At 32.7% G+C, this 27,878-nt stretch overlaps 2 protein-coding genes across 6 annotated transcripts in view; one reads left to right on the top strand and one right to left on the bottom strand.

Annotated features, from left to right (window-relative positions):
• Positions 1-22,022, top strand: part of LOC145287825 (RING-box protein 2-like) — a 212,195-nt gene extending 190,173 nt beyond the window's left edge. The window contains exons 1-3 of one of the 2 annotated variants that reach the window (XM_080135691.1): positions 1,213-1,451; positions 10,053-10,100; positions 21,356-22,022. In XM_080135691.1, coding sequence (XP_079991817.1) covers positions 1,295-1,451; positions 10,053-10,100; positions 21,356-21,474 — 324 coding nt within the window. In that variant the 5' untranslated portion in view covers positions 1,213-1,294 and the 3' untranslated portion in view covers positions 21,475-22,022. Of the gene's footprint in view, positions 1-1,212; positions 1,452-10,052; positions 10,101-21,355 lie in introns of those variants that run through there. The other variant, XM_080135692.1, reaches the window with a different exon arrangement.
• Positions 22,023-23,732: 1,710 nt separating this feature from the next.
• LOC145287821 (cullin-3-like) overlaps positions 23,733-27,878 on the bottom strand; it is a 241,197-nt gene continuing 237,051 nt past the window's right edge. For all 4 annotated transcript variants that reach the window (XM_080135683.1, XM_080135684.1, XM_080135685.1 and 1 more), the window contains one exon: positions 23,733-24,346. In XM_080135683.1, coding sequence (XP_079991809.1) covers positions 24,322-24,346 — 25 coding nt within the window. In that variant the 3' untranslated portion in view covers positions 23,733-24,321. The remainder of the gene's footprint in view (positions 24,347-27,878) is intronic.

Here is a 27,878-nt window from a genome sequence, read left to right as displayed (position 1 = left end):
AATTTTTTAGATGATTTGAATTATTTGGACTATTCAGACTACTATCCTCATCTTTGTTGTTATTTCACAATGTTTTAACTAAGGTAACCTCCAACTTGATAATGTGTTGATACCTATGAAAAAAAAAAAAAAGAAAAAGTCCAATGTGAACAAGTTCTAATTGAATCGTCTCCCTAAGTAATCCAAGTTACAAAATTCCCACTGTTTACTATGCTAAAATCACAATGACTAATGTATACCTATTAACCCTTATCCTCGAGTGGCCTCTGGGCCTTGATAAGTGGTGACACTCGTGTAAAAAAAAAAACCTTCTTGCAGTTAAAGAACAAGAAATTATTAAAAATTGTAAAAAATAAAAATAAAAAGTTAATTAAAGAATATGTAATATTAAAATAATAATAATAATAATAATAATAATAATATGATTACAAATATAATAAAAAAGTAATATTATTTATAAATAATATTAATAAGTAATGAAAATAAATAAATAATATCAATAAACAATTAATTAAAATAAATAATAAATATTATTAATAAGTAGTTAAGATAAATAAATAATAAATAATATCAATGAATAATTAATAAAATATATAATAAATAGCATTAAGTAATTAATAAAATAAATAATACAATAAATAATAAATCATACTGATAAACAAATAATTAAAATGAATAATAAATAATATTGATGATTAATTAATTAAAAATAAATGATAAATAATATTAATAAGTTAACATAAAATAAATAATTCCAGTACTTATAGGAGCAACCGGACTCATAGAAAAGAATAATAATAAAAAAAACTGCTTGGCAAATATGACCGGTGAACCAAGTGCAAGTGAGATACAAAGAATCCCACTTAAAGCGATAGCTAGAATCTTTAAAAGACCACCCGGTTGATATGTATGAGATAGCGGGATCCGGATGCCCTATCCCCAGCTAGAACAAACCATTGAAATAAATAAATAAATAAATAAATAAAAAGAAACATTTTCTTTCTATGTGGCCATAAAATGTCAATATTACCGGTTCCTTTCTTTTTCTTTTTTTTTTTTTCATTGTGAACTCGCTAAGCCTATGTAGAGGACCAGAAATCGTGTAACGAGAAAAAACAAATACAAAACTATTTTGAACAACTCCGAATTAAGATATGTTAATTTGGAGGGTACTTTTTTTGCCATAAATATAAGAAAGAAATGAAAACGAGAAGAATTGGGAATCAAGGAGAGATAACTGTTGACAAGCAAGGGGAGGTAACTGTGATCGAATTGGATTTTGTCGTTTGTCAAGATGGCGGAAGATATGGAAGTTGACCCCTGTCGCGACCAAGACAAAGATGGTCCGAAACCAGAGAGAATGTTCACCCTGAAGAAATGGAATCTTGTCGCAATGTGGAGTTGGGACGTTGAATGTGATACTTGTGCTATTTGCCGAGTTCAAGTGATGGGTAAATTTATCCGTTTTAGATTCCGAAAGTTTATATTTTTAACAATGTTCTTTTTTTTTTTTTTTTTTTTTCTGCCTGTAAAAAAATTTAAAGTTTAAATCTTTTTCGGTTTATGATCTATTCATTTTAAAGAGCTTAAAATTAATATAACTTTTATATATAATCTATCCTTTTTTTTAAATCTGAGCATGGGTAATCGAATGCTGTGTCTAATACTAGATTAGCTTATTTAATAATTATAATCTTTGTATATAAAAAAAATCATGTGTTTATATATATATATCCGAGAAAAATGGTTTTAGTCCTTTTAATTTAAAATTTGATAGCTGACTATACGAAATGAAACTCTGGTTTCTGAAAAGACTAATGCTTAATTTATTTACCTTTTTTTTTTTTTCTATTTTTTTTTTCATAAATTTTATTTTGGTTCACATTTGTAGATTTTTCTAGTCTTATTTTTCTGTTACGTTATTTGTAAATCAATGCAAGTTTTTTTTTTTCTGTATTTCCTAAGTTTTCCTGTATTTTATTTATTATGGCCATAGTTCACTCGTGTGTTTACATAAGCGCCTAACAATGCAATAATTTCATTTACTTTGTCATTTTCCCTTCGTAAAAAAACATAGGAAGTCGTGGGGATTTCTGTATAAGCACACCCCATTTTCTTAACGAATAAAAATCTGAGAAGTGCCTCCAATTCCTTTAAGGCTATGGTAAAGATTAGGCACTACAATTCAGTTCCGGTTGCTGTTCTGCAGGCAGAAAGATGGTGTCGATGTAGAAATAAAATCATACTTTTTGTATTTAACTTTTACGATATCTTAAACTAGCTTTTAAGGTTCACACCCCTTTGTTTAAAAAGCACTTCGGAAGTGACGTCAGAATTTTTAGGTACGGATTACCAAAACTTTTTTTATTAAATAGGATTTTTGATCCGGGGTGAAATGTTTAGAAAGCCATTCTTAACATGGAGGGGAGGGTGTCTTGTACCTATTCTGTACTTTAACCTTACAATTTGATAAACAGATCATGAAACTTGATTATTAACCCCCCCCCAAAAAAAAACAAAACTAAAAGTGCACTAGCATCCAGTTTTTAAATTAACTCTTATAAAATTATAACCTTTATAATAAATATGGGTGAAACTTGCGGAGAATTCTGTTTTTAGGGTTGTTTTAAAAATGTAACAAATTTAAATTTCGTTCTGTCTTAAGTTTTTTTTTTTTTTTTTTTTTTTTTTTTTTTTTTTTTATCGTCCCCCCCCCCCTCAACGAAAGTAATCGAAAGAATACGATTCAACAATACTTCAGGTATCTTCACTGCGTTTTGTGAAACGTCAGCATTGTACACATCAACGTCATTTCGGGTTTATCAATTTCTATGGATGGGCATTGGCGTTATAATGGTTAATGGAAGTAACGTTTTTTTCTTTGCTATATATATAAAAACAATATAAGACTTTGTAAAACAAAGATTTTTATTAGACGAGAGATAAAATTTAAAATTGATTTAAACGTCTTCTGTTTACACATAATGTTGCTTACGAGTCTCCATACTTTTTTGAAAAAGGCGTAAAAAAAAAAACACTATCAATTTAAATAAAAACAAAATATTTTAGGCTGATTTTGGATTTGCAATTATCTAAAGTCATATATTCTATTATATGGATATTTTTTTAATATTGGAAACCGGTTATAAAAAAATCTTAAACTTTATCGCATAATATATGAATTTAATATTTAAGTTTTTAAGAATATTTTAGAATTATTTTTTTTAAACATTGATTTTTATGTCCAATTTCATTTACACCCTAAGGTAAGTGAAATAAAACTTACACTTACAACTTCAAGGTAAATAAAACAGGTTTTTATGCATAAAAATAACTTATGTAAACTCTTCAGCTTTATAAAATGTTGCAATTTTTATCTACCTAAATTAGTTTTTGTAACATGAAATATAGGGGATTAGAACACCCCAAAAATATTTCCCCACTCGTATATTTAACAAAACTTTTAATATGTAAGTTAAATCAAATAAATATCGGAAATTTGATAAAAATCTGATCATTTAATTGATTTTTGCTAGATTTTTTAAACCTGGGTGTATTTGCAGCTTCAGATAATCACTACATAGAACGTTGTTTTAAGGCGTCTATAACGTAAAAACCATTTTAGTCTTACATTCATTTTCGTATGCTATGAAAAAATTAATAAAAATGTTAGTTTATTTGAAGCTTTTTATTATTTTTATTAAAATGGTATTTAATTTATTTAATTAAATTAGTTAAATCATGTTTAATATAGAGGGATTAAATCTGGCGCGTGTTGGAGGTACATGGAAACTATATTTATTTTTACGCTGTTTGCTTTTGCTGGTTTCCTGCTTCTACAAACTAAAAATAAAACTTTGGGTTTGTATTGTTTAGGTTGTTCAGTGAAGTTCGCTATCATCACTGGCTTAAGCACTCGGATTTTCCATCCTGGTCAGTTTTCTTGTAAAGTGTTTGCTGGTTTCATAATTTTCCCTCGTCCACTATCAAACGTTGAAAAATTCAAAAATTTTTAAAAAGTAAATCTCCCTCCATTTATGTCCCCCCCCCCCTCACCAAATTGGAAGAGTAAAAAGAGTGTCCCAACCCAAATTTTCCCATTTCAAAATTTAAGAAACCATTCGACTTGTTAACTAGGTAATGCCTACATACAGTGGTCTGGTTTTTATTTTAAATATTACTGTATAAATATTTTTACATGATACGGCCCAAACTGTTTTACATTTTTATACTAACTATAAATTGTAGGTTTAATTTGGTTCATATTGTGTAAATATATTTATATGGAAGTAAATATATACAATTTTAAATTTGTTAGTTATTTGAGCGTTACAAAATTAATTTCAGTTATATCTAAGGATATTTGTAAAGTTTTTTTTTTTTTTTTTTTTTTTTTGTAATCTGGTACTCTTTAGGAATAGGTGTCTACTTTTAAATGTAGGGGGGAAAATCGATCTCTTCAAAAGGAGGAAGCACTTTGGATGGAGTGGTAATCGAAATTGCTGGAGTTTAGTGATTTATTGTTCACGGACAGGTGAGAAAGTTTCTGTATAGTATTGAAACACTATTGAACAGTGTTTAAAAACAGGTAACTGAATGGATTAAAGCAGCCAAGAAAGCATTTGATAAGGTGTGTAAATTCCATAGTAAACCCTATTCTCTCCCAAATGGTTCACTTTTGACTTGTGAAATTACTATTGTTTAGAAGCAGCATTTTAACAATCAAGTCAAAAAAAGACAAAAATTCATAGCATCAAGAAATCATAGCAATAGTATAATTGTCGCAACTAAGATGTGGATATACTGAAATTTTCCGAATTCTCAAAGAATTAGAAATTCCTGGAAAATAGCTTGAATAATAGCAATCAGCAATTATGTCTATATGCTAACCATAATTTAATAATAGCAAGTAATTATGAACTGTTTGCTATCAGTCTGTTTTTAAACTCCATATTGAAACCCACAAAACATTGTCTCTAATTTCCTGCCATGGGCACAAAAGGTACTACATAATCTGATCATTACCTGTTCCAGAGTCCTGCATATTATAAAAATGCTGACACTGCCAAAATTCACTTCCACAGCTGCCATTGCTTTTAAAAGCAGCATGCATTCTGTGGATTTATCCAACATTCAATACAAATAGTCAAAAATATAAGTAATAATCTATATATTAATGATGGTGTGTGTTATTTTCTGTGTCATGCTCACATCCGAGTCATGTACTTCCATTTCTTGTCATAATTTTACCACAAACTCAGTTTTTATTTCAGTTTCTATTCAAGCTAATGCACCCAAGTCATATGGCTATATTTTTGCGATTTTTTTTTGAAATCGCAACTAATTATATAAAAATCAATAGAACATTAACTCTTTAATATATACAAAATTTTCAAAAATTAAAATCTCATTTAAGCAACTGGCTATGCTGGGTGCCCCTATTAGCTTAGATAAATACTCTTGCAGTTTTTACAAGAGCTACAATATCAGTGTCTCCATTTATGCTGAACATCTCTAGAATGCCAACATCAATATATTACATACGAGTCCTCTGGAATTTTCACTGGTCCCGCTAGTAAGAATAATTGTAAGAGTGAAATTGTTGCAGCTAAAAGATATACTGACTTCATCAGAAAACAAATTGAGAAATTAGGGAATTGGGAACTTTCTAACAGTGTAGTAAATGATGGGCAATCAATAATTCCTCCACTATTCAACAACCTCTCGGTTGTTTGCATAGCAACCAAGAAGGTGAACCTGCTTGCTTGACAGTTTGCCTTCAATTCCACTTTGGACCCAGTAAACCACTCCCTCCCAGATTTTCCTTTGAAGACGAACCACATTAGATGATCTGGAAATCGTCACTTCCCCAGTTCATATAAAAACCTAGACACCTCAAAGACTTGTGGATTTGATCCCATACCGACTGTACTATCAAAAAATACTGTGCTGAGGTTGCCCCAGTTCTCTCCAAACTCTGACAAATGCCTTACCAAATCTTGCTTTCCTGACTGCTAAGATTTGCTTCTGTGGTTCCAGTTTACAAGAATTTTGAAAGAACTGACCCACTCAATTATGGCCTGATTAGCCTCCTCTTGGCATTTACGGCTTAATCACATTGACACACTGGTTCGCGCCAGATCACAAGTAACGGCGAGCCTGGTTAATACCAGATGGGTGACCATTTGGAAATTCCATGCGCTGTATGTGCTCTGTTTATCTCGGCGTTGTTTCCAGTTGTCTTGAACCTCTACTTGCCACTAGTATGCAACAATGTTGACTTGGGAGGGGCATGATTGGAGATTGCGCAACTCTTGCCACAAAAACTCCACTCTCAGGCACCCTTACAATGGGTATCCATAGTCTGTCAAGACTGGAGGAAGCCACACAGCCTCCTCTTTCTCTCTTTGCCAAACTCTTTAAGTCCTTAATTAAACCCTAGTCATGCTTTCATAGAAAATAAGCTTTACGACCAACAGTGGATTTAGCCAACCCCCGTTCTATTGCAAATGTTCTAATTGTAATCTTCAAACATGTATACCATGCACTGGATAAGGCAGGGACATTAGGGCAGTAGCCCTAGATATATCTACAGCCTTTGACAGGGTTTGGCACGGTCTTATGAAAATTAAATTATATGGTATTACTGGATGAATACTTAATAAAATCCGTCTTTAAATAAGTTTGTCCTTGATATTCGTATGCCGGAACATGATATAAACATGGGCCACAGAGGTCTATCCTTTTTCCTGATTTCCTTAAATGACCTCCCTGATAAAATTGTCTCTTAGATAGGTATATTTACTGACAACATGCTCTATAAAAGACACGAGGGGAAAACTTATGAACACACATCTAAAGAAATGGCTGAAACCAGTGGAAAAACCCAGTTTGTTGTGGAATGAGAGCATAAATGGATGGCAACGTTCAATATTGCTAATACTAAGCTTCTTTCCTTTAATAATTACAAGAAACCTCAACCAATAGCCATGGCTAATAATACTTCTTGAAAGCTTTATTTAAACTCCACATGCAGCATGAATTGGAATGAATATATGGCAATCATTGCCAAGACTGCTAAGAAGGTTGACTCTGTTAGAAAAGTTCTCACACCTGAGAGTATCTTTTACCTCTATAACCCCACCATTTGCCCGTGCATGGAATATTGTTGCCACATCTAGGCTGGCATATCTCTCTTGCTCCTAGACGTGGTTCCAAAGAATCGGCAACTTAGGTTCTGCACTGTCAACGAACCTCTGATCCATTGCTGAAATGTTGCATGTTTGTGCTTGTTTTACAAATATTTTAATGGAATGTGGTCCGAACTGTAACCCTAACCCCTCTACTAATCCAACAAGCAGCAAAATCTCATCTCGTCACTTCAGATGTTGGAATGCCTTTTACTCAAATAGTTTCTTCACTCTAACTGCTAGGTTTCAAAATTCCCTTCCGGGTTTCTACTTCCCTGACTGTACTGACATACAAAAATTCAAGTGTAATATTAAGACATCTCGCTGCTAAACTCCCTACATAGTATTCCTGTAAATTTAATCCCAAATAGTGGCACTGTGCCTTGTGTTGGGGTTAAATAAGGATTTTAAAGTGACCTGGATCCTTGCTATAGTAATAAAAAAAATTCCTTGGAGTTGGTCCCTTTTATCTCAAAGCTCTATAACAAATGCCTTAAATTTTGTTTCCCTTGATAGCTAGAAAATTCCTGTGGTACCAGTTTTCAAGAATTCAAAGAACTGAACCTCAAATATTTCCCCCTCTCTCAAGTCTCCTGCTCTTCACAAATCTTGAATTCTAAATCACTTCCAATAGTATCCCACCTCAAATGCTAAACTTTCCTTCCAATATTATGGATTTAAGCAATTCCATTCAACTACAGATATCCTAGCGGTCCACTCTGAATTCATATACCATACACTGGATAAAGCAGGTGAAGCTATGGCAGTAATGCTTAACATATCTGAGGTTTTTGATGGTTTGTTGTAAAAGTCTTAGTTTTTATAGTATTACTAGACACTTATATAAATCTAGACCTTTCTTAGCCAAGATAAGGTGCTTCTTGGTGGCTATTGATCAAAGTATAACGTGAATGCAAGTGTACCTAAATGGTCGATACTTCAATCTTTATTTCCTGCTCTTCATAAATGACTTAGTCACTTTTGGGATGGATATATTTGACATCTATTCTAGATATGCAGCAAATCAAACGTGCACGTATCCAAAGCAATGGCTGAATCCTTAGAGAATGACCTCCAGTCTGTATTGTAATTGGAACATAAATGGATGATTTCCTGACTTTTCTAAGAAACCTTTTTCAACCACTGATTGTTGTGGCTAATAATACCCTCCTCCAAAATCCAACATTCAAACACCTTTGCCTACAAATCATTGGCAACATGAGTTGGAATAATACTTAGATGCTGCCAAATCTGCAAATGGTGGGTTCCCTCTATTAGGCTAGTAAACTTCTCGCACCTGCCAGTAGCCTATAAAACCACCATTCACCCATGCATGTTTTGCAAATGTAAATATGCTAAGACTAACTTGTGCTGACCCCCCCCCCCTCCTAACTAAAATTTCACTTTACTGATGTTGTAAATCTTTTGGTTCTTATAGAGTTCATCCTCAATAAATAAATACCAAAAAATATTTGCATATCTATTGTAGAACAAAAATATTCCCAAAATCTTCAGAAAATCAAGTCTTACTAGCGAGACCTGTGGAAATTCCACAAGGTACTTGATGTAATATATTGATGTTGGCATTCTGCAGATGTTCTGATATTATTGTAGCTCTTTTGTTAAAATTGCAAAAGTATTTATCTAAGCTAACAGGGATGCCAGCCATAGCCCACAACTATACTGTCACTATTTTCTTACAACTAAACAGCTTTAACCCATTGACAAACAGAACAATTGTAGTAAAGCCAAGACTACTACTACTCTCTATCCGTCCCTTTTCCTTCCTTCCTTCCTTTCTTATTTTTTGTTTACATTTCTAGATACAAAATAGTTGTGTGAGAACGGTGAATTTGACACATTTACTAATCTGTTTCAATATTAGTTTTATTATTTAGGTTTTATTTTTTTGCTTCAGGTTTTATTTTTTTTTTAATAGATTTTAAGTTTCCATAACTTGGTTGAAGGATTCCCATATGGATTTTTCATTTTTTTATTTCTCATCGGTAGGTTCATGTGCATTTTTGCTGCTAAATGACTTTCGTAGGAAAATCATGTTTAATTCTCGATTTTTGAGCGATTATTCGGAAAGACAGGTAACTTTACACGAATAGGGAGGATCCCCCCCCCCCAATGTTGGAGTGATCCGTCTGTGATTTTTCATTTTAATATACTTTCATAGAAATGTTTCTGTCAAAAACTATTTTCTTTGTCACAAGTGTCACGCTCTTACATGAATTCCATAGCTAATATAACATACTGACCCAACGGGTCACGGGTAGTCTAGTTTGAACTATATTGATCAGAATCATCCTTGTAATATGGATTGAGGACCTGCATTGCATGAAATGTGATGGATGTGTAAATTAGATCTGATGACTCGAGAAGAATGAAATCTGGATAGCATAAAGATGTGTAGACAAGGAAATCTTTGGTTGCATTCCATGTTATTTTCTAAACGTGCAGATAAATTGATGGAATCATCAGATTCACTAGCCAACTTGTAGGATCTGTTGGTAGACTGATAAGGATGGATTTGTGAAAGATCCGGACAGATAGGTTAGCTTGAAAGTAAACTTTTACAAGCAGTCTTGCACATGCCAGCATGTAAAACATGTTAAACTGAATGAGATTGGTTGGATGCTGCAAATTTAAAAATGTCTTATATTGTAACATGAGGATATTATTGTAATCTTTTAAATCCATTGAATGTGTAAAAGTTTATGATTGAAATATATCGACTTTCTACTTTGCTTATCTTCAAAGAACTACATTTTTATTTCTCGAAGTAAACACAAGCTGTTGACCAAATAAGAAACTTTTTTTTTTTTTTTTTTAATTTGAATATTTTTCATCTTCCAGATGCATGTTTACGATGTCAATCGGAAAACAAACAGGACGACTGTGTGGGTAAGTTCATTTCCTTGCTTCATAATTCTAATTTAGCTTTCAAATAAGGAAAATATGCACTTTAACCAGGTCAACTGAGATTTCAATTCTTTTCAAAATACATTTCCTTCAGTGGTATTTGCTCACTTGTTGTAATGGCATTCATCCTTGTTGGGTTGAGCTAATTTTTTCCCTGACCTGCATTGTATCCATTCCTGGGCAAGAGGACTAACCAGCTGCAATTCCACCTGTGGAAGGTGGGGGATCTTGGAGTTAACATTTCCTTGATGGTTATTGTTCAGGCCCTCAGCTGTCCACCAGTATGCTTGTGCCACTCATACAAAAGTATGAGGATCATATGGTGCTTTAGCTCTATATATCGGCAAAGACCTGCATGCCGAAACCATTGTTTTTGCAGAGATCAGCAGTTGGAACATGGCCGACCCACCAGCAATGCTTGGTTGATCAAATGATTGATTTAATGTTCATTAAAAGTATACTGGATTGTGAGCTTATGTAACCTGGACGATAAGCATGCAAGGCTTTTAGTTTAGTCTTAAAAAGTGGGGACGATTAACTGGAAGGATACTATGAAGTTATGTTTGCACAGTTCAAATCGTATTGCATCTGCTGTGTTCAGTTGTGCACTAGCAAAGGTATGAACCTGCCCTAAGTATGTTTACATGTAGCAATTTTTTAAATAATCCATCTATCTAAACTTATCCTTGACTGTCTTTTGGTCTTAATAAGCTTTAATTGATTAGTAAATAAGAACCCAAGTCCACCATCAGTTTAACAATGTAAGGATTGACCAAAGTTTGGCATGGAAACGTAACTATTCAATCAGGTTGAACTTTTCCATATTATCAAAGAGCATCAGATCTGTACATCAAATTTGAAAGTTGAAATTCTGTCAATTTCGACATGACCAAACTCTTGAAAGTTGCATAAGATGCAGAACTTGATTCACTATTGGCCAATTAGCAAGTCTTCACAATGAACAAAATTGAAGTTATCACAAAAGTAACCTTCAACTTCTTGATCATTGGCCAAGATATTCTCAAATATGTTCTAAGTTAAACCGTGACCTATTTTGACTCTGGTTGAAAATTGATCAAGCAAAGTGGACACTAAGCTGTACACAAACTGTGATAAAACTCTACCAAAAAATAAGCTCCATCTTTACATGAAGAACAAAAAAAATTGTTAAATAGTTGTTGACGTTAGTCGTTTGACAATTTATTGAAAGTTCTTCGTTAACTTGACAGAAACGGGTCTCATTGTCACCAAAATAAACAGCTCAATGGATAGTAATCTTTTTTATTAGTGATAGCAGTGACAACTTTTTTTTTTTTTTTTTTTTTTTTAACTCTTCACTGCAAATAAGGTATTTTTGCCACTTTGTAATAATAGCAAGGAGCTACTATTTTAGATCATGTCTATTAATGACTGAGATGTCTGTTCACATTACATTTAAATTTCTGCATGTTAGTACCATCAGAAACGGAAGGAATTTCAAAGTTTAGCAGTCCAAGGGAAGACTATTAGAGTAGAAGGCTTTGTCTTTTCAGCACCTATATATCTCTGCAGTGAAGGGATGGGATTTTGTCAGTTATGTATATTAAGGGAAAGTGCAATGAGTTTAATTTTATTGCGGACTATTATCCTCTTTCTAACCGCAATGGGATCCGTATTTCTAGTGACTTCAGACCTCACTAGAAATACGGATCCTGTTGCAGTTAGAAAGATGAGGATAATAGTCCGCAATAAATCAAATTAATAAATACTCCTCTGAAAAACAGTGGATTTATAAGAGCAAAAAATCCAACCTTGATCGCCCTTCAGAGCCCGTGGCGCAGCGGATAGAGGCGTTGAATCTTTACGGTTCCAGGTGAGAATTGTCTGAAGATAGCAGTTTCAATCCTACCCAAAGCTGGCCAGAGGCTTACTTGGCCAAAACGTAAGACAACTATGGATGGCAGTAATTGCTGAGTATGCAGTTAGGAGATTTGGAGTCCTACCTCGTTGCAGTTACCATCTGACGAAGGCCAGAGGAATAGTTGGCCGAAACGTTGTGAAACAACATCTAAGATGAGGATAATAGTCCACAATAAATAATGAATTTCAATTTAAAATAGTATATATTGTATATATGCAATAAAATAGTATATATTGTATATATGCAATAAAATAGTATATATTGTATATATGCAATAAAATAGTATATATTGTATATATGCAATAAAATAGTATATATTGTATATATGCAATAAAATAGTATATATTGTATATATGCAATAAAATAGTATATATTGTATATATGCAATAAAATAGTATATATTGTATATATGCAATAAAATAGTATATATTGTATATATGCAATAAAATAGTATATATTGTATATATGCAATAAAATAGTATATATTGTATATATGCAATAAAATAGTATATATTGTATATATGCAATAAAATAGTATATATTGTATATATGCAATAAAATAGTATATATTGTATATATGCAATAAAATAGTATATATTGTATATATGCAATAAAATAGTATATATTGTATATATGCAATAAAATAGTATATATTGTATATATGCAATAAAATAGTATATATTGTATATATGCAATAAAATAGTATATATTGTATATATGCAATAAAATAGTATATATTGTATATATGCAATAAAATAGTATATATTGTATATATGCAATAAAATAGTATATATTGTATATATGCAATAAAATAGTATATATTGTATATATGCAATAAAATAGTATATATTGTATATATGCAATAAAATAGTATATATTGTATATATGCAATAAAATAGTATATATTGTATATATGCAATAAAATAGTATATATTGTATATATGCAATAAAATAGTATATATTGTATATATGCAATAAAATAGTATATATTGTATATATGCAATAAAATAGTATATATTGTATATATGCAATAAAATAGTATATATTGTATATATGCAATAAAATAGTATATATTGTATATATGCAATAAAATAGTATATATTGTATATATGCAATAAAATAGTATATATTGTATATATGCAATAAAATAGTATATATTGTATATATGCAATAAAATAGTATATATTGTATATATGCAATAAAATAGTATATATTGTATATATGCAATAAAATAGTATATATGCAATGAGTTTGTTGGAGCACATTCCATTAAAGTATTAAAAGGTTAGAGACCTGGCAAGAGGTGTTAGTTTGGAAGTCAATTTCTTAAAGCCATTGAACATATGCTAGCATGTAAAAATGGATGTCTAGCCAAATATAATGATTACAATATTTCAGCATTAGCTTTCGGTATAAATATTGTCTTATCTAATTGGGTAATTATTACTACCTAATTAGAAACAAATTTTCATATACTAGGGGTGAGTTAGATTGTTCGGTAAAAAAATGTCCAAAAGAAAATTCTAATTGCACAGAATTTTCTCTATTTACAATATCAAACAGGGTAGATTGGTTCCCTTCAGGAGTTTATGCATCTCTCTGGCCACTATAACAAATTTATCTTCACTTCTATTAGCAGTATTGACTATCATTTTCTCAATATATATTAAAATTACATGAACAGAACCTATCTGAAAGTTCAAATATCAAATTTGCATTGGAGCCATACATGAGCAAAATTGCCTGAATTTTAATTTATTTTATTCTTTTAAATTTTTTTTTTAGAATCAAAATCATGTAATGGATTTTCTCAATTGAAATTTCCAGACAGGAGTTTCAGTATCATATATTTTATTGTAAAGGGACGGGACATAACTTGTAAAATTCCCCTTCAGAGAATTTATTTTACCCGTCCATATTCAAACACATTCATTAGTTAATGAATACATGTACTCAATATTAATTATATTTTGTGTTAATGATTTAATGTCCATTTAGAAAAAGAAACTTCAAACCTCAAATTAATTTGATTACAAAATTTAGGTTCCTAAAAGTAAATTTAAAAGTTTATATATATATATATATATATATATATATATATATATATATATATATATATATATATATATATATAAAGCAAGGTGACCCGACGTTGGATTGAATGATTTATGACTTTTTTGTCATCGAAATCTGAAATCACCTATTTTTTCAATCAATTGATTGCCTGCTCTATTGAGGGGGAGGGGCTTCATATGCCTCTCTGCAGTGATTTAGTTCACAACATATTGTAGTCTACATTGCACTGTAGAGAACCTACTATTGATTTTATGAAATTATTTTTAATGACTTGCATTAAAGTTTAAAATGCAGAAGTAGAGTGTCATTGTTCAATTGTCCTCTAAACAGAAACATTAATTTTGAACAAGCCCCTGTCATATTAAAGAACCTACTGTTGATTTTTATGTCTGGCCTTTTGGCTTGAGTGGTAATAAAACTTCTCAAATCCATTTGTGATATTAGGTTGTGTAAGATGTTAATTTTGGTCAAAATCGCCTGTTCCTGCTTTCATCGGATTATTGATACTTATTGAAGACATTCTGATGCACAATGTATCTAAGATTGCCAGGTATATAAAGTACCTTCGTGTGTGTGTGTAAATTATTCGCACCTAGCATTTAGGTAAAAATGCTTTCATATAAATAATTGAATTTGTTCAAAGTATTACAACTGACATGTACAAAAACGCAGTACATTTCAGCACTAGCGTGAGTTAGCTCAGTGATAGAACTTCAGGCTTCCAATTCTTGGGTCCTTTCAAATCTCTTTAGGTTTTAGCCATGCTGATGCTTTGTAAACTATGAATCGCATGCATGTAGCTAATTATATTTAAAAAATAATTGCAGATTTGAGTGTGATAAAATCAAGTTATTGAAATTAATCATTTGAGGAATGATTAATTTCAGAAAATGCATCTTGTTCTTGCGATTTTAACCCCCATTATAATATTTTCTTTGGATATGCAAAGTTCCATGTCTATGCTGATAAACCAGACACAATAAACCACTTAGAAGACATTTGACACATTATGCTAGAATACAACCTAATTTAATGTGCAAAGTCGTGAAAATTGCACATACATGCAAGTTATATGCCCAAAATTGTATTTAAATTGCAAAAAAAATTCATATTTGTAGTTTATATAATAAAAATATTTTTCAGTGACTTTTTTAACAAAAACAAACTCGCATCATAATATATTCCACTATTGTCATGTGCATCTTTTTCATTTCCTGTATTTCTGTTCACAAGCTTTATCCCATCTGAATTTGCTAGAGCTATTTGAATGTTAGCTGAAATAGTCAACATAATAGTTCCTGTTTATCAAAATGTTGAATTATTACAGAAATCTTAGATGGCAAATAAATTGTTCTAAAGTTGTATGTAGTTTGTCACTTGCATAGCATTAATGAAACTTGCTAATTCTTCATCTTGACCAATTAGGAAATATACTTTCCCTTAAACACGTCCGTTGGACTTTTATTAAGTACAATACTTAATAGTTTTTTTTTTTTTTTTTTTAATGGAGTAGAAAACGCATTGTGGATGCGTTATCGGCAGCTCCTGTTACTCTCGCTTCTTCTTATTTGTCCCTCAGTCCTCATTTTTTAAATGAGTGATTTTTCTGACAAAGGGAGAAGAAAAAGCTGTTTTCTAGGTTGGCAGTATTTTTGCGCGAACAGTTGGCAGAATTGGTGGAAATTTTCTGTTTCTATGTCTATCCTTGTAGCCATGTCACTAGTAAGGGTGCTGGAGGTAAATGTTTTGTCTGGGCTGACGTTATCCGCCTGATAGTCAGGGACCCGAACCTTGGATTAACCACTAAGGAGGCTGTCCTATCAGCAGGTGCAAAGTACTGGGGCTGCTGTATTGCCATTTGGTGAATGGAATCTGGACCATGCAGTAGCTTCTGGTGGGGCCTCTCGATGCCATACTAGTGGGTAATTGTTACGGCTTTACCTTATGTGCTACAAAATAAAAAATTCTTCGTTTCTTTTTCTCTCTTAGTTTCCCCTCTCTGTCCTGCTCTAAGTAAATCTGTCGACCTAGTCCACAAATTCCAAAATTTCATGACATTTTTCAAGAAAAAATACACGATTAAACCCGGTTCTCCAACTTCCAACGTAGACCCCTACTTCCATGTCTCCTTCTCCAACATCAGGGGTCTTCGTTCTAACCTTCCAGAGGTTGAAACCCAATTACAGGAGACTAAACCAGACCTTTTATTTTTAAGTGAAACTGGCATTGGACAGGCTATTTCCCTAGATGAGTTTGCAATTTCAGGATACTCTAACTTAACTTCTAAATCTGACCCCCAAGATCGCCATGGGCATGGAATATGTGCCTATATTAAAGATAGCTTTCCATGTGGGAGGGACATCTCCAGGGAAGATCCTAACTTACCCTATATGTGCTTCCGGGTTGCTTTAGCTCACACTACTGCATTTATATTTACTCTCAATCGCCCCCACAACAGCGGAGTTACTATCTTTCAAAGCATATCTGAGAAAATTGACCAAGTCCTTCCTACTTATCCTTCAGCTAACATTCACGTATGTGGAGACTTCAATGTTCACAACGTCTAATGGTTGACCCACTCAAACAAGACCGATGATGAGGGGAGGTTCTGTCATGATTTCTCCATTGCCTATGACCTCACTCAGATTGTTCAGGAACCTACCCGTGTGCCCGATAATGACGGCCAGTATGCGAGCCTACTAGACCTTTTTCTCACAACTTGCCCTGAACTATGTTCAGTTTCTGTTCTGTCGCCTCTTGGATCTTCCGACCACTCTGTTGTATCAATTAAGATAAAAATGAAATGTAATAAATCCCCAGACGTACCTCTTCATCGTACAGTATATCGATACACTAAGGCTGACTGGGATAGCTTCCGTACATTTATATCTGATCTACCTCTGCATTCCATGTTTAAAAAGGATGTGTCCTCTATAGTATTAGACCTAACTGAATGGTTAATTGTAGGTATTGACCATTTCATACCCTCTAAAAAGTTTCAGCAAAAACCTAACAGCCAGCCATGGTTCTCTCCAGAATGTGCTGCTGCCATTGCGCACAGAAATCACTTTTTCCACTGCTTCAAACGTAATAGATGTATGGAAACTAAAGCCGTTTTCAGGACTGCCAGCAACCATTGTAAGAAAGTAATAAGGAACGCAAGAGAGTTGTATGCTCAATCTGTTAAGTCCAAAGTAGCTGAGCAGCGGCTTGGTTCCCACCAGTTTTGGCAAATAGCAAACAGAATCCTGAACAGAAGCGTGTGCTCCATCCCAACTATTATCAATGGACCTGAGGTAATCTCGTCAGCATCAGACAAAGCCAAACTCTTTGTCAAGAACTTTGCAGCTAATTCTACCCTTTGCGACCAAGACCGCCAACCCCCAATATTTCCTCCTGTATCAGAAAACACGCTATGTGATATACGTATATCTGTACGTGATGTTGCGAAGCTAATCAAAAACCTTGATTCGAGTAAAGCAACTGGCCCTGATGGTATTCCAATTATAGTACTCAAAAAACTTCAACCTGAATTAGCGCCCATATTTAAAAAATTGTTTAAACGTTGTCTTAAGGAGAATAGTTTCCCATCTCCCTGGAAAATCTCATCAGTATGCCCTGTATTTAAGAATTCAGGTGATCGCTCATCCCCCTCTCAGTACAGGCCAATAAGTCTCCTGTGCGTCATGAGTAAGTTGCTAGAATCTGTGTTAAATACAGAAGTAATCAAACATCTCAACAAAAATAACCTTCTTAGTGACACTCAATATGGTTTCCGTTCTGCTAGATCTACAGCAGATGTCCTTACAGTTATATCGCATAGGATTAGCAAATCTCTCGACGGTGGCAATCTTTCTAGGGCAATTGCTCTTGACATATCTAAAGCCTTTGATAGGGTATGGCATAAAGGTTTACTTCATAAGATCGCTAGCTATGGTATAGCTGGAAAAGTCTTCTCAGTTATTAAATCATTTCTTTCTGATAGGTTCATAAGAGTAGTAGTTGAGGGGCAAAAATCAGAAGCTCACAGTATTAATGCCGGTGTCCCTCAGGGATCCATCCTGGGCCCAACTCTTTTCCTGATCTACATTAATGATCTTCCAAATCATATCCTTACATCATTTGTAGACATTTATGCTGACATCACTACCATTTATGGTACCACATCTAAGACAGTAAACGACCAAGTTCTCTCCAATTCTCTCTCTCCTCTGATCTTGAGCACGTAGTACAATGGGGAAAGGAGTGGCTGGTTACTTTTAATGCATCTAAAACCAAGCTTCTCTCTTTACATCATCAACATTCTAATTCACATTTGTCATCAATTGAAATGAATGGCTCTCGTCTTCAGGAGGCCTCAAGTTTTGACAAGCTTCTGGGCTTGACCATTACTCCTGATCTTAAATGGAACACGTATATCAAATCTGTTGCCAAGGCCGCTGGAAAAATGGTGGGATCTTTCTATCGATCCAGTAGATATCTCACTGCTGATGCTATTCTCTACCTATATAAGAGCCAGGTACGTCCAAGGATGGAATACTGTTGCCACATCTGGGCAGGAGCTGCTAGAAAGGACTTGTCCTGCCTTGATAGAGTTCAAAATAGACTTCGTAGCCTCGTAGGAGATGTCCTTTTCTCCTCCTTGCAACCTCTATCTCACAGAAGAGATGTTGCGAGTTTGTCTCTGATGTATCGTTATTTTCATGGAAAGTGTTCAACTGAGCTTCAATCTATGGTCCCCCCCTCGCCAAACTTTCACAAGAAACACTCGTCTAGCTGTAAACACTATCAATAATTTCCCTCACTCTTTATCTGTGCCTAAACCTAAACGTAGATTCCATGAACAAAGCTTCTTTCTTAGAACTGCACGCCTGTGGAATTGTCTTCCGTTTTCCTGCTTTCCGGCTGACTACAATATGGTTGTGTTCAAGTCTAACGTAAATAAGTTCTTGATGAGCCGTTCCATATAAGTTATCAAATTTACCAAATTTTCATTACTAATGATTACTATATTGACCAATTTCTACTGTACACTCTTTAACCCTTATCCTTGAGTGGCCTCTGGGCCTTGATAATGTGGTGATGCCTTTGTAAAAAAAAAAAAAAAAGTCACCTTTTGATTTGATGACTTCATACATGAGTGAAGTTTTTTTTAACTTCAGTTTGATATCCAAGTGAAAACAAGATTTTGCTCTCAAATGTTAAATCGGAAGAATTATTTGTCTAGAGTAACCAAACGTTAAGATGCAATGTTTTGTGTTGAGTTGTTTGATTTCTTACCTACTTTTGAAACCACGGCTATTTCATTTGTAACAAATTTATGCAACTTAAACTCATTTGTTCATTCTCATTTCTAATTATCAGTGTAGACTTTCAGTGATGTATTTAATTTATATATTTCTTACAATTATGAAGTTAAAAATTTGTGTTAGAACATTGTTACTTCATGTTCTCTCTAGAACTCAAAAGAACCAACTTTAAAGAACCTAAAGTGAGAAGAGACCTCGGGTCGCTATTCTTCCTCAACCTTAAATACATACTGCAGTCATCGTGTAGCTGTGATTTTAATTTTTCAATTTTCCCACTAATTGCAGGTTTAGGATTTATGCTGTTGAGAAAATCTCAGATGTTTTAATATTTTATAACTTATTTACCATCAAACTCAAAAGCTAACATAAAAATATTTTATAACTAAATTTTATTTTAGTTTTTTTTTCCTGGTTCCAACCTTTCAGTCAAAATCAAAGTTTTTACTTATCAAACATGGAGTTAGCAAAACTTACAGGGCTCTCGGGACAAATTTATCTTTTGACAACTAAATATTTTCGTTTACTAGCCAAAGCTACATGATTTTTAGATGATCTTCGTTCTGTGAGTCTGTACAAAGATTTTTGTTTTAATAAGTAATTCTAAATGTACAACAAATTTTATGTTGATACTTGAAGGTATAAACATTCTAATTTCTTCAGATTTTTTTTTTTTTTTTTTGTTGTTTGTTTGTTCAAAACATTTTCACTTGGTGAGCTTTGGAAGATTGTCAGTGAAAGAAACACAATTGCCAAAAGATGAGCATTTCATTATTTCTAGTCACCACTTTGAAAAATCACTTGCAATTGTTTCACTCCAATGTAGAGCCCTAGATTATTTTCCTCCTTAATCAACCAGTTAAGTTATATCTATGAATTCGAGGACAATTCATCTTGTGTGATGGAATATCCAACTAGAATTGTTGTTAGAAGCACCAACACTAAGAAAAGGTGCACCATTGCTTATAGATTTTATTTGGGCTTTTTTTAATGCTATCAAATTTTTGAATATTTGGTTAGGATTTCCTTGGAGGGGAAGGGGTAAGGTTCTGACAAACCCCTGTACAAATCTTAGAAACTCAAAATTCTTAGCCCTCCCCAAACCAAGAGATCCTAAGATTGTAATCGTCCTTTTTGATAAATGCAACTTCTTTTCATTGTTTTGACTGTCTGTTAATATCTTGTTTTGTATAGACAGATGTGATTCTCAGTTGATTAAGTGTGTTTAACTGTCAGATATATACCCGAGAGACAAAAGAATTATCTTGCACTTGGTTTATGGGTAGGTAGTCCTTAAAATTCTCTTCCATGAGTCTAGTTGCTCCTGTAATCATTGGAATGATTAAAATCTTCTGAAGATTCATACATAAGACCTTCGTATTTCATCTTTTTAACTCTCTATCAATGGGCCCTCTCACCAAACTTGCACAAATGGTAACTGCCTTCTTTGGTACATTTTATGCGAGTTGCACTTTCAGAAAAGTTTGCTCTTAATTCTGAAATAAAGAACTTTATTAAACCTTAACAGTTGTTGATTGGGAATGAATACTGTTTCTGTTTGGGTATTATGTACCCCCCCCCCCCTCTCTCATAAGTTGTTTGAAGGACAGAAAACATAGATTTGACTTGAATTATTTCACTATTTTTAAATATAAAGTTAAAATACACTTGCAATGGTCTTCCGCACTCTTAAGCTTGTATCCTTCGACATTTTAAACTAATTTAAAGCTTGTATTTTAAGCTGTTTTAATCATAGAATAAAGTGCAAATAAGTTCTCTTGGGAGTTAAAATTTGTTTTATAACCAGAATGTCAATATTTTGTATAATTCCAGACCTTAATTTTTAAAAAAGGTAATGTATTGAGATGCTCGGACTTAAAATAACCTTGCTTATCTAAAAAGTTAAAATTCATAGAAAACTGTCCTTTTAATTTTTCTACATTTATCTTTTTCAGTCGTTTGGGGTGAGTGCAATCACTCGTTTCACAACTGTTGTATGTCTTTGTGGGTGAAACAGAATAATCGCTGCCCCCTCTGTCAGCAGGAATGGGTCGTTCAACGTATTGGAAAGTGACATCGTCTGACTATTTATTTTTTTTGAGACTTTTTAAAACAGACTCCAAAAAAGCAAAATAAATAAAATCCACTTTAAAACACAACTCAGAAAAAAAAACAAAAAAAAAACTGATTTGTCTCAACCCCCACCCTTGCTCACAAGCAATGAAGAAAGAAAAAAAAACTTGACTTTTGCTGCTGCCAGATGAGAAGAGCCCAACAACACCTGCCGATAAGAGGGTGACTCTATTGAAAGTTCACTTGCTTTCCCAACTGTCAGGGCAACCTTTACTTCAATTCATATACTTACAAAAAAAAAAACTTGTACATTATTCTAATTTATTACCCCCTCCCCATTTTTTTCTTTTTTTTGGTACTATTTGAAATTTTCTATTAAATACTTGCATAACTTTGAATAAAATAAAAAATGCAAATTTCTTCAAGATAAACCTTGTGTCCTTTGTAAACCCCCCCCCCTCCCAAGTTGCTTATGCAAATATTCTAAAGGCACCCCCTCCTTTTCTTTCTTTTTTTTTTTTTTTTATATAAATATAAAAGAAAAAGCGATGTTGTTTCTTTGTTTGGTTTATTCAATTGTCTTTTACATTTGAGAAAATTGTAATAAAAAAAATGTATAAAAAATACAAGGGAAGGGGGAGGAGGAGGATTTTAAAAATTCCACCCCCCAAAAATGACTTTTAAAAAATAAGCCTTATCTTATACAGATCCGATTATTCCAGCCAACCATTCTAGAGAACATAAATTAATTTACAATTTTACAATTATCACTTGAGGTGGGGTTAGGATGTGGTGATCCTGTACTATGTTGAAGAACAGATTTGGCTCTTATTTTGCACCCCTCTCCCCAGTTGAACTTCAGCATGAATTAATAATTTAAGTATATATGTATATTGGGGTTAAGGCACAGACTGAGGTGAGTAAAACTCTTGCTCCAGTGCATTTTAACTAAGATTTTTAAATCAATATTTAGGAAATGGTGTTAATAACTGAATATTCAAGTTTCCTTTTGATCTTAAATTTAAATGAAAACTCAACAACTGCAGATTGAAAAGACATGTCTGAGGAGTGCTAACCCAACTGGTTTTGGCATTCCATCAACTCTTGTTCACTGCCTATCAGCTGTTACCATCACGATTATCTATTTTAATCCTGGCACAATTTGCTTTTCAATATAACCAAAATCTTGAACAGGCCTTACTCCTCGTTGCTTTTCAGAAGGAAGAAAAATCTTGTTCTCCCAGCTGTATTATTTAAAACGAAACCAATATGCTAAGCACTTTTCTTGTTCTATTAGAAGTTATCTTCTTACACCATTAAAGTTGTTTTGACGAAAAACTTTACAATTGTGGCACGAAAAACCATACTTGCTGGATTCCTTTGAAAAGTTCTTTTGAGGAAAGGCCAATCTATCTTCATAAATTTCCAAAAATGCTCTTGAACAAATTTCTTGGTAGAACTGTTTGGTTTAAAACTAAACAATACTTGACTTCCGGTGCCTACCCATCCCAGGTTGTCAGTGATTTTTGGTTTAAGTTTAGGCCATAATGGATTTTTTTTTTTTTTTTTTTTGACAGTCACAAGGAAAAACTGTTCTATTTCAATGAACCGAAATTTTTTTTTATCTATTCAATGTCAGTTCTTTGGCTTAGTATGTGAAAATTGGTTAAATGCATGGGGGGAGGGGGGCAATTTTTTTTTATGATGGCTTGTTTCCCTTTTTTTTTTTTTTTGTGAATAAAAAGTTTATAGCGCTAAGAAAAATGTATCATGCTCTTTAAAATAAAACTCCTATAAATTATTACTAATGGAAGATTTTAGGTTGGAGTCTTTATTTTCAAACATTTGACTTGGAAGGAGAGAGGTAGAACTTATACAGGAAAAAGATTACAAATTTGTCAAGACTTATTTTATCCCTCATCAAAATTACAAGATTTGCCTTGGGGAACATATTTACAGTTTGTGACAGTCAACCCAATGCCCTTCCCCTCCCCTGAAAAGAAAATGGTGCTGTTTAATCAGATCTTACTGATACCAAATTGAATTTGTTGGAAAAGGTTAAGCCATTTGCGCAAAAAAAAAAAAAAAAAAAAAAAATTACAGCCGCAAAAATTGCTCATTTCTATTAACTTTTTTTTTTTTTTTGTCCTATTGCCATTGAAGATTAAAACTTCTCAATAACATAAAATTAAATAAAATTAGTTAACTTTGAGGGGGAGGGGTACCCTCCCCCACTTGAAAGGACTGAATTTTTATTGGGGGGGGGGGGGATTTAACAAGCAAATAAAATGAAGTTCTGTTATATACAAAATTAAAATCTTTGAAATTACTTTGGGGGAGTCATTGTGCACATTTCTTAAAATACAAAGGATTTAGATTTAAAATTGCTTTCTTTGGAGAGGGGTGGGGGTGGGGGATAAAAATGATAGTCTTGCGTGTATGGGGGAGAGGGCAAAAAGCATTGAACTGACACAATTTGCAGAACTTGGAATGCCTGGTCAGACTCTTTAAAAATCAAACAGGTTACTCTCCAGAAGGGAAAGACAAGTATTTCCATCTCCCCCACGAGACAGAAGAAAAACAAAATTTATCTATCAAGCTGGCAGTACAAGATCCTATCATTGTTTTTTATGCATTTTTGCTCAGAGAGCAGACAATCAACCCCCCCCCCTCCCTGTATCAGCATGTGTAAGAAAGTGCATTATTTGGGGAGTTTTTCATTTGTTTTGAATTTTATTTATTGGTTGAGTTTTTTTTTTTTTTTATTATATACAATCACATTGGATGGCATAAGTCATTGGAAACTGGCTTGTAGCTGCTGGCCAAACGAGTGCCATTGTAGATCTTTTCATGCAAGGTAGGTGTACATTTTTCTGAAAAACAAGACATGAAATATTTGTAGAAAGGGAGACATGAAAGTATTAAAAAAATGTATTAGTGAAAAATAGTTTTGATTAAAATTGAAAAATATAAATCCAATAAAAAAAAAAAAAAAAAAAAAAGTTCTAGTTTTGTGAAGGATACAAAAAAAATGTTTCAAATTTACTATTCAATTATATAATATATCTATTATAACAGAATTTTATTCCTGTCAGTTTACAATTTGAATAATATGTACAAAATGTACACAGACTCAAAAACGAATTTTTATACTGAAAACACGTTTACACTCATTTCAGAATGATTTCTATATATATATTACTTTGTCCAGCTCCTCTCACTCTAAAACTGAAACTTCTAAAATAAAATGGCAGTTCATTAAAAAATTATTACACCAGGCTAAACTCAAAAAGAATTTTCCTCCTACTTTTTGAAGTTTGCATTCACGAATATCTGCGGGCTTAGAACTAATTTATATGTTGTAGAATCATTTCTCCTAGCAAACACCATGGATATCTTAGCACTAAGTGGAAACTAACCTACATTCCTCCATCCCCTCTAACCATTGGTTATCTCCCATTTTGCCGTAAGGACTCCGACATTTGCATGGAGTTGGAGTCTATATCTGTAACACCCTCCTCTTGATCAGAGAAATAAAACTAGAATCAGACAACCAAGCTTTATGTGTTTAGACTTAACATGCAAAATAACATTAGCTACTTATATTTTCTTTACTGCTCTCCCTTGATCCAGGATTGTACCCTAATCAATCAAGTATCTGACAATATAGATACAGCACTCTCTCCTGATACTAGTGCACAAGTCCATGTATTTGGTGACCTCAATGTCTACCACAGTAATTGGCTTGGATTCTCTACTTACACAGGCGCAGCTGGTAGCATAATGCATTGCTTCTCTGATTCACATTCCCTATCACAGACGGTTACATTTCTGATAAGTTTCCCAAATCGGTAAGATCAATATGCTTCACTACTAGATCTATTTCTGACCACAGTTCTCAATGATTGTGTAACGAATGCCCATAGCCCACTCAGAAATGCAGATCACGCTGTAATAATGGTAGAAATTGCTTTAAGTTCTCAACTCAAAACTTAAGGGCCATTGCTCAAAACGGCAAGGTATTATAAAGGTGGCTGACTGGGAAGCCATCAGGGATCACATCAGAAATGCCCCATGGGGAAACATCTTTTCTCTTATAGCTGAACAGTGTGCTAATACGACCAGTTTGGTTCAAAATGGCAATTGAAGCACATGTTCCCACACAGAAATTCTATAGCAACCCCCACTTTTCCCAAAATGGTTTACTTTTACAGCTGCCATTGCCCAAAGGAACAAAATTCTTTATAGAGGAATGATATCACTGTAGAGGTAAATAAATCTCCCTTTCACAGCGTTAACATTTTTATCATTATCATTGCTTTCTTAAAACTCTAAATATATTGTGTAGATTATTAAATTATGTGAAGAGGTATTCATTTCCGAACAAAATGGGTATTTTGAGAACCTAAAAATTACTTTTAGTCAAACTACCCTAAAGTCTTGAAATATCGAAATCATTTTTATTGACTAACTTTTCCTTATTATCAACTGTGCAAAACTAAAAATAAAACTTAATATCAATTAAATTAAAATGTTTTAATAAAATTATGTGACCAATTCGCATGTCTCATATTCAAGCCACCAGAATATATTTTGGTTTCTTCAAACAAGCCAGCCATTGTAATATTTTAAGAGTTGTAAAAAAAAAAAAAAAAGTTTCTGGCTTAAAAATTACTAGCACATCCACATGCATTCAAAGATTTTTTTTATTTTACACACATTTATACAGACAATATGTAGATTTCATATGTTGCAAGAATAACTAATGGGTTATAATACACTGCACTCTCCTTTGATTGTCTACCTAAGGTTTTCTAGAACTGCAAGCATATTGACAATGGTGTGGATTTTTTTTTTTTTTTTTTTTTTTTTTTTTTTTTTACGACATAGTAGTTCTCATTAAATCATCAATATCGAGTCTGGTCTTTAGTTTGGTTGTTTTGTGGCAGGTCACTCCCTTTTAGATTATTTAATGCCAAACCTAGCTTTTTTTGTACAAGTTTTCATACTTCAAGTTCTTTATATCTCCAGTGCTTGGTTTGGTTGAAAAAATTTGTTTTTGGCTTTGCACAACATGATTGAATTTTGCAAAAACAACAACAAAAAAAATGCAATGTTAAGCTGATATCTGGGAGCATCAGATGGTTGACCACTTAAGAATACAACACTCTCCTTGCAAAAACTAACACCAAACCAATTGCAGTTCAGATTTTAAAAACACCTTTAAAAAGTAGACTTTAATTATGAGTGCACAAAAGGGATATTTAGCAGAGTGTCCTCATCTTTTTAAATGTAGATTTTTTTTTTTTAAATTCTATTTTATAAATGTAGATTTTTTTTTTAAAATTCTATTTTATAAATGTAGATTTTTTTTTAATTCTTATTTTATAAAATGTAAATTTTTTTTTATTCTTATTTTATAAATGTAGATATTTTTATTTTATTTTATAAATGTAGATTTTTTTTTTAATTTTTATTTTATAAATGTAGATTTTTTTTTTTGTATTCTGTCCAAGATTTTGATAAACTCATTGTAAGATTTTCTATATCTTTTAGTTTATTTATCCACCCGTGATATTTTCACTGTGCTAATTTTATTGTGCCATTTTTTACCTATAAATTTTAGTTTTACTGGTAATTTAAAAACCATAGTATCAGGAATAAAAAAGTGAGTTTTAATAAAAACGTTTGTATTTATGAAGGCTGATAAAAACGCAGACAAAAATAGTCAAATACAGTATTTGGCTTCCGAATCCTCCAAAATCACATTAAAATCAGTATGGGATTTACTGCTAAAATGAAAAATATCTAGGATGGTGTATAATGTTTAATAATTTTGATAACCTCTCTTTCTTATAAGGAATACAAAAGTGTGACCATGAAATATACACGGTGTTAGAATAAGTAATTTTGTACTTTTGATTGAAGCAAGTCGAAGGGAGATAATTATCATAGGTAACCTCCCCCTAATTGAAAAGACCCAGAAAAGAGATGATGAATAAGATAAGTAGATAGATTCAGACGTAGATCTGGATTTAAATTAAATATTTGCTTGATGACCTATAACATGTTCTTTGGTCACTTAAGGTCATGTAGATTTGTGGAAGCTATTTGGTATATGTTAGATGATTGGTTTATATTTTAAGTTTGCCAAGTGAGTGAGTTGTCATATGGTGCTGTACCTGCTGATGAATAGTATACTGTTGTGGTTTCTTTAAAGATGGTTGGAGGTTACATCGACCAAAACAGTGTGAAAAAATGAGAACAGTAGTGCCAAGAATCCAAATAATACAAATAACCAATCTTCATCTCAAAAATTCAGAAACCTAAACTTTTATGTATGGAAATTTAACATTAATCAAATGACTTTCCTAATTATGCCTCAACTTTCAAAGTTTTTCGTAG

Source organism: Euprymna scolopes, chromosome 11, assembly GCF_053919585.1.
Source record: "Euprymna scolopes isolate OS-2025 chromosome 11, ASM5391958v1, whole genome shotgun sequence".
NCBI classification, from domain to species: Eukaryota; Metazoa; Mollusca; class Cephalopoda; order Sepiida; family Sepiolidae; genus Euprymna; species Euprymna scolopes.
Note: the sequence above shows the minus strand (reverse complement) of the source record. Positions and strands in the feature narration are given on the sequence as shown.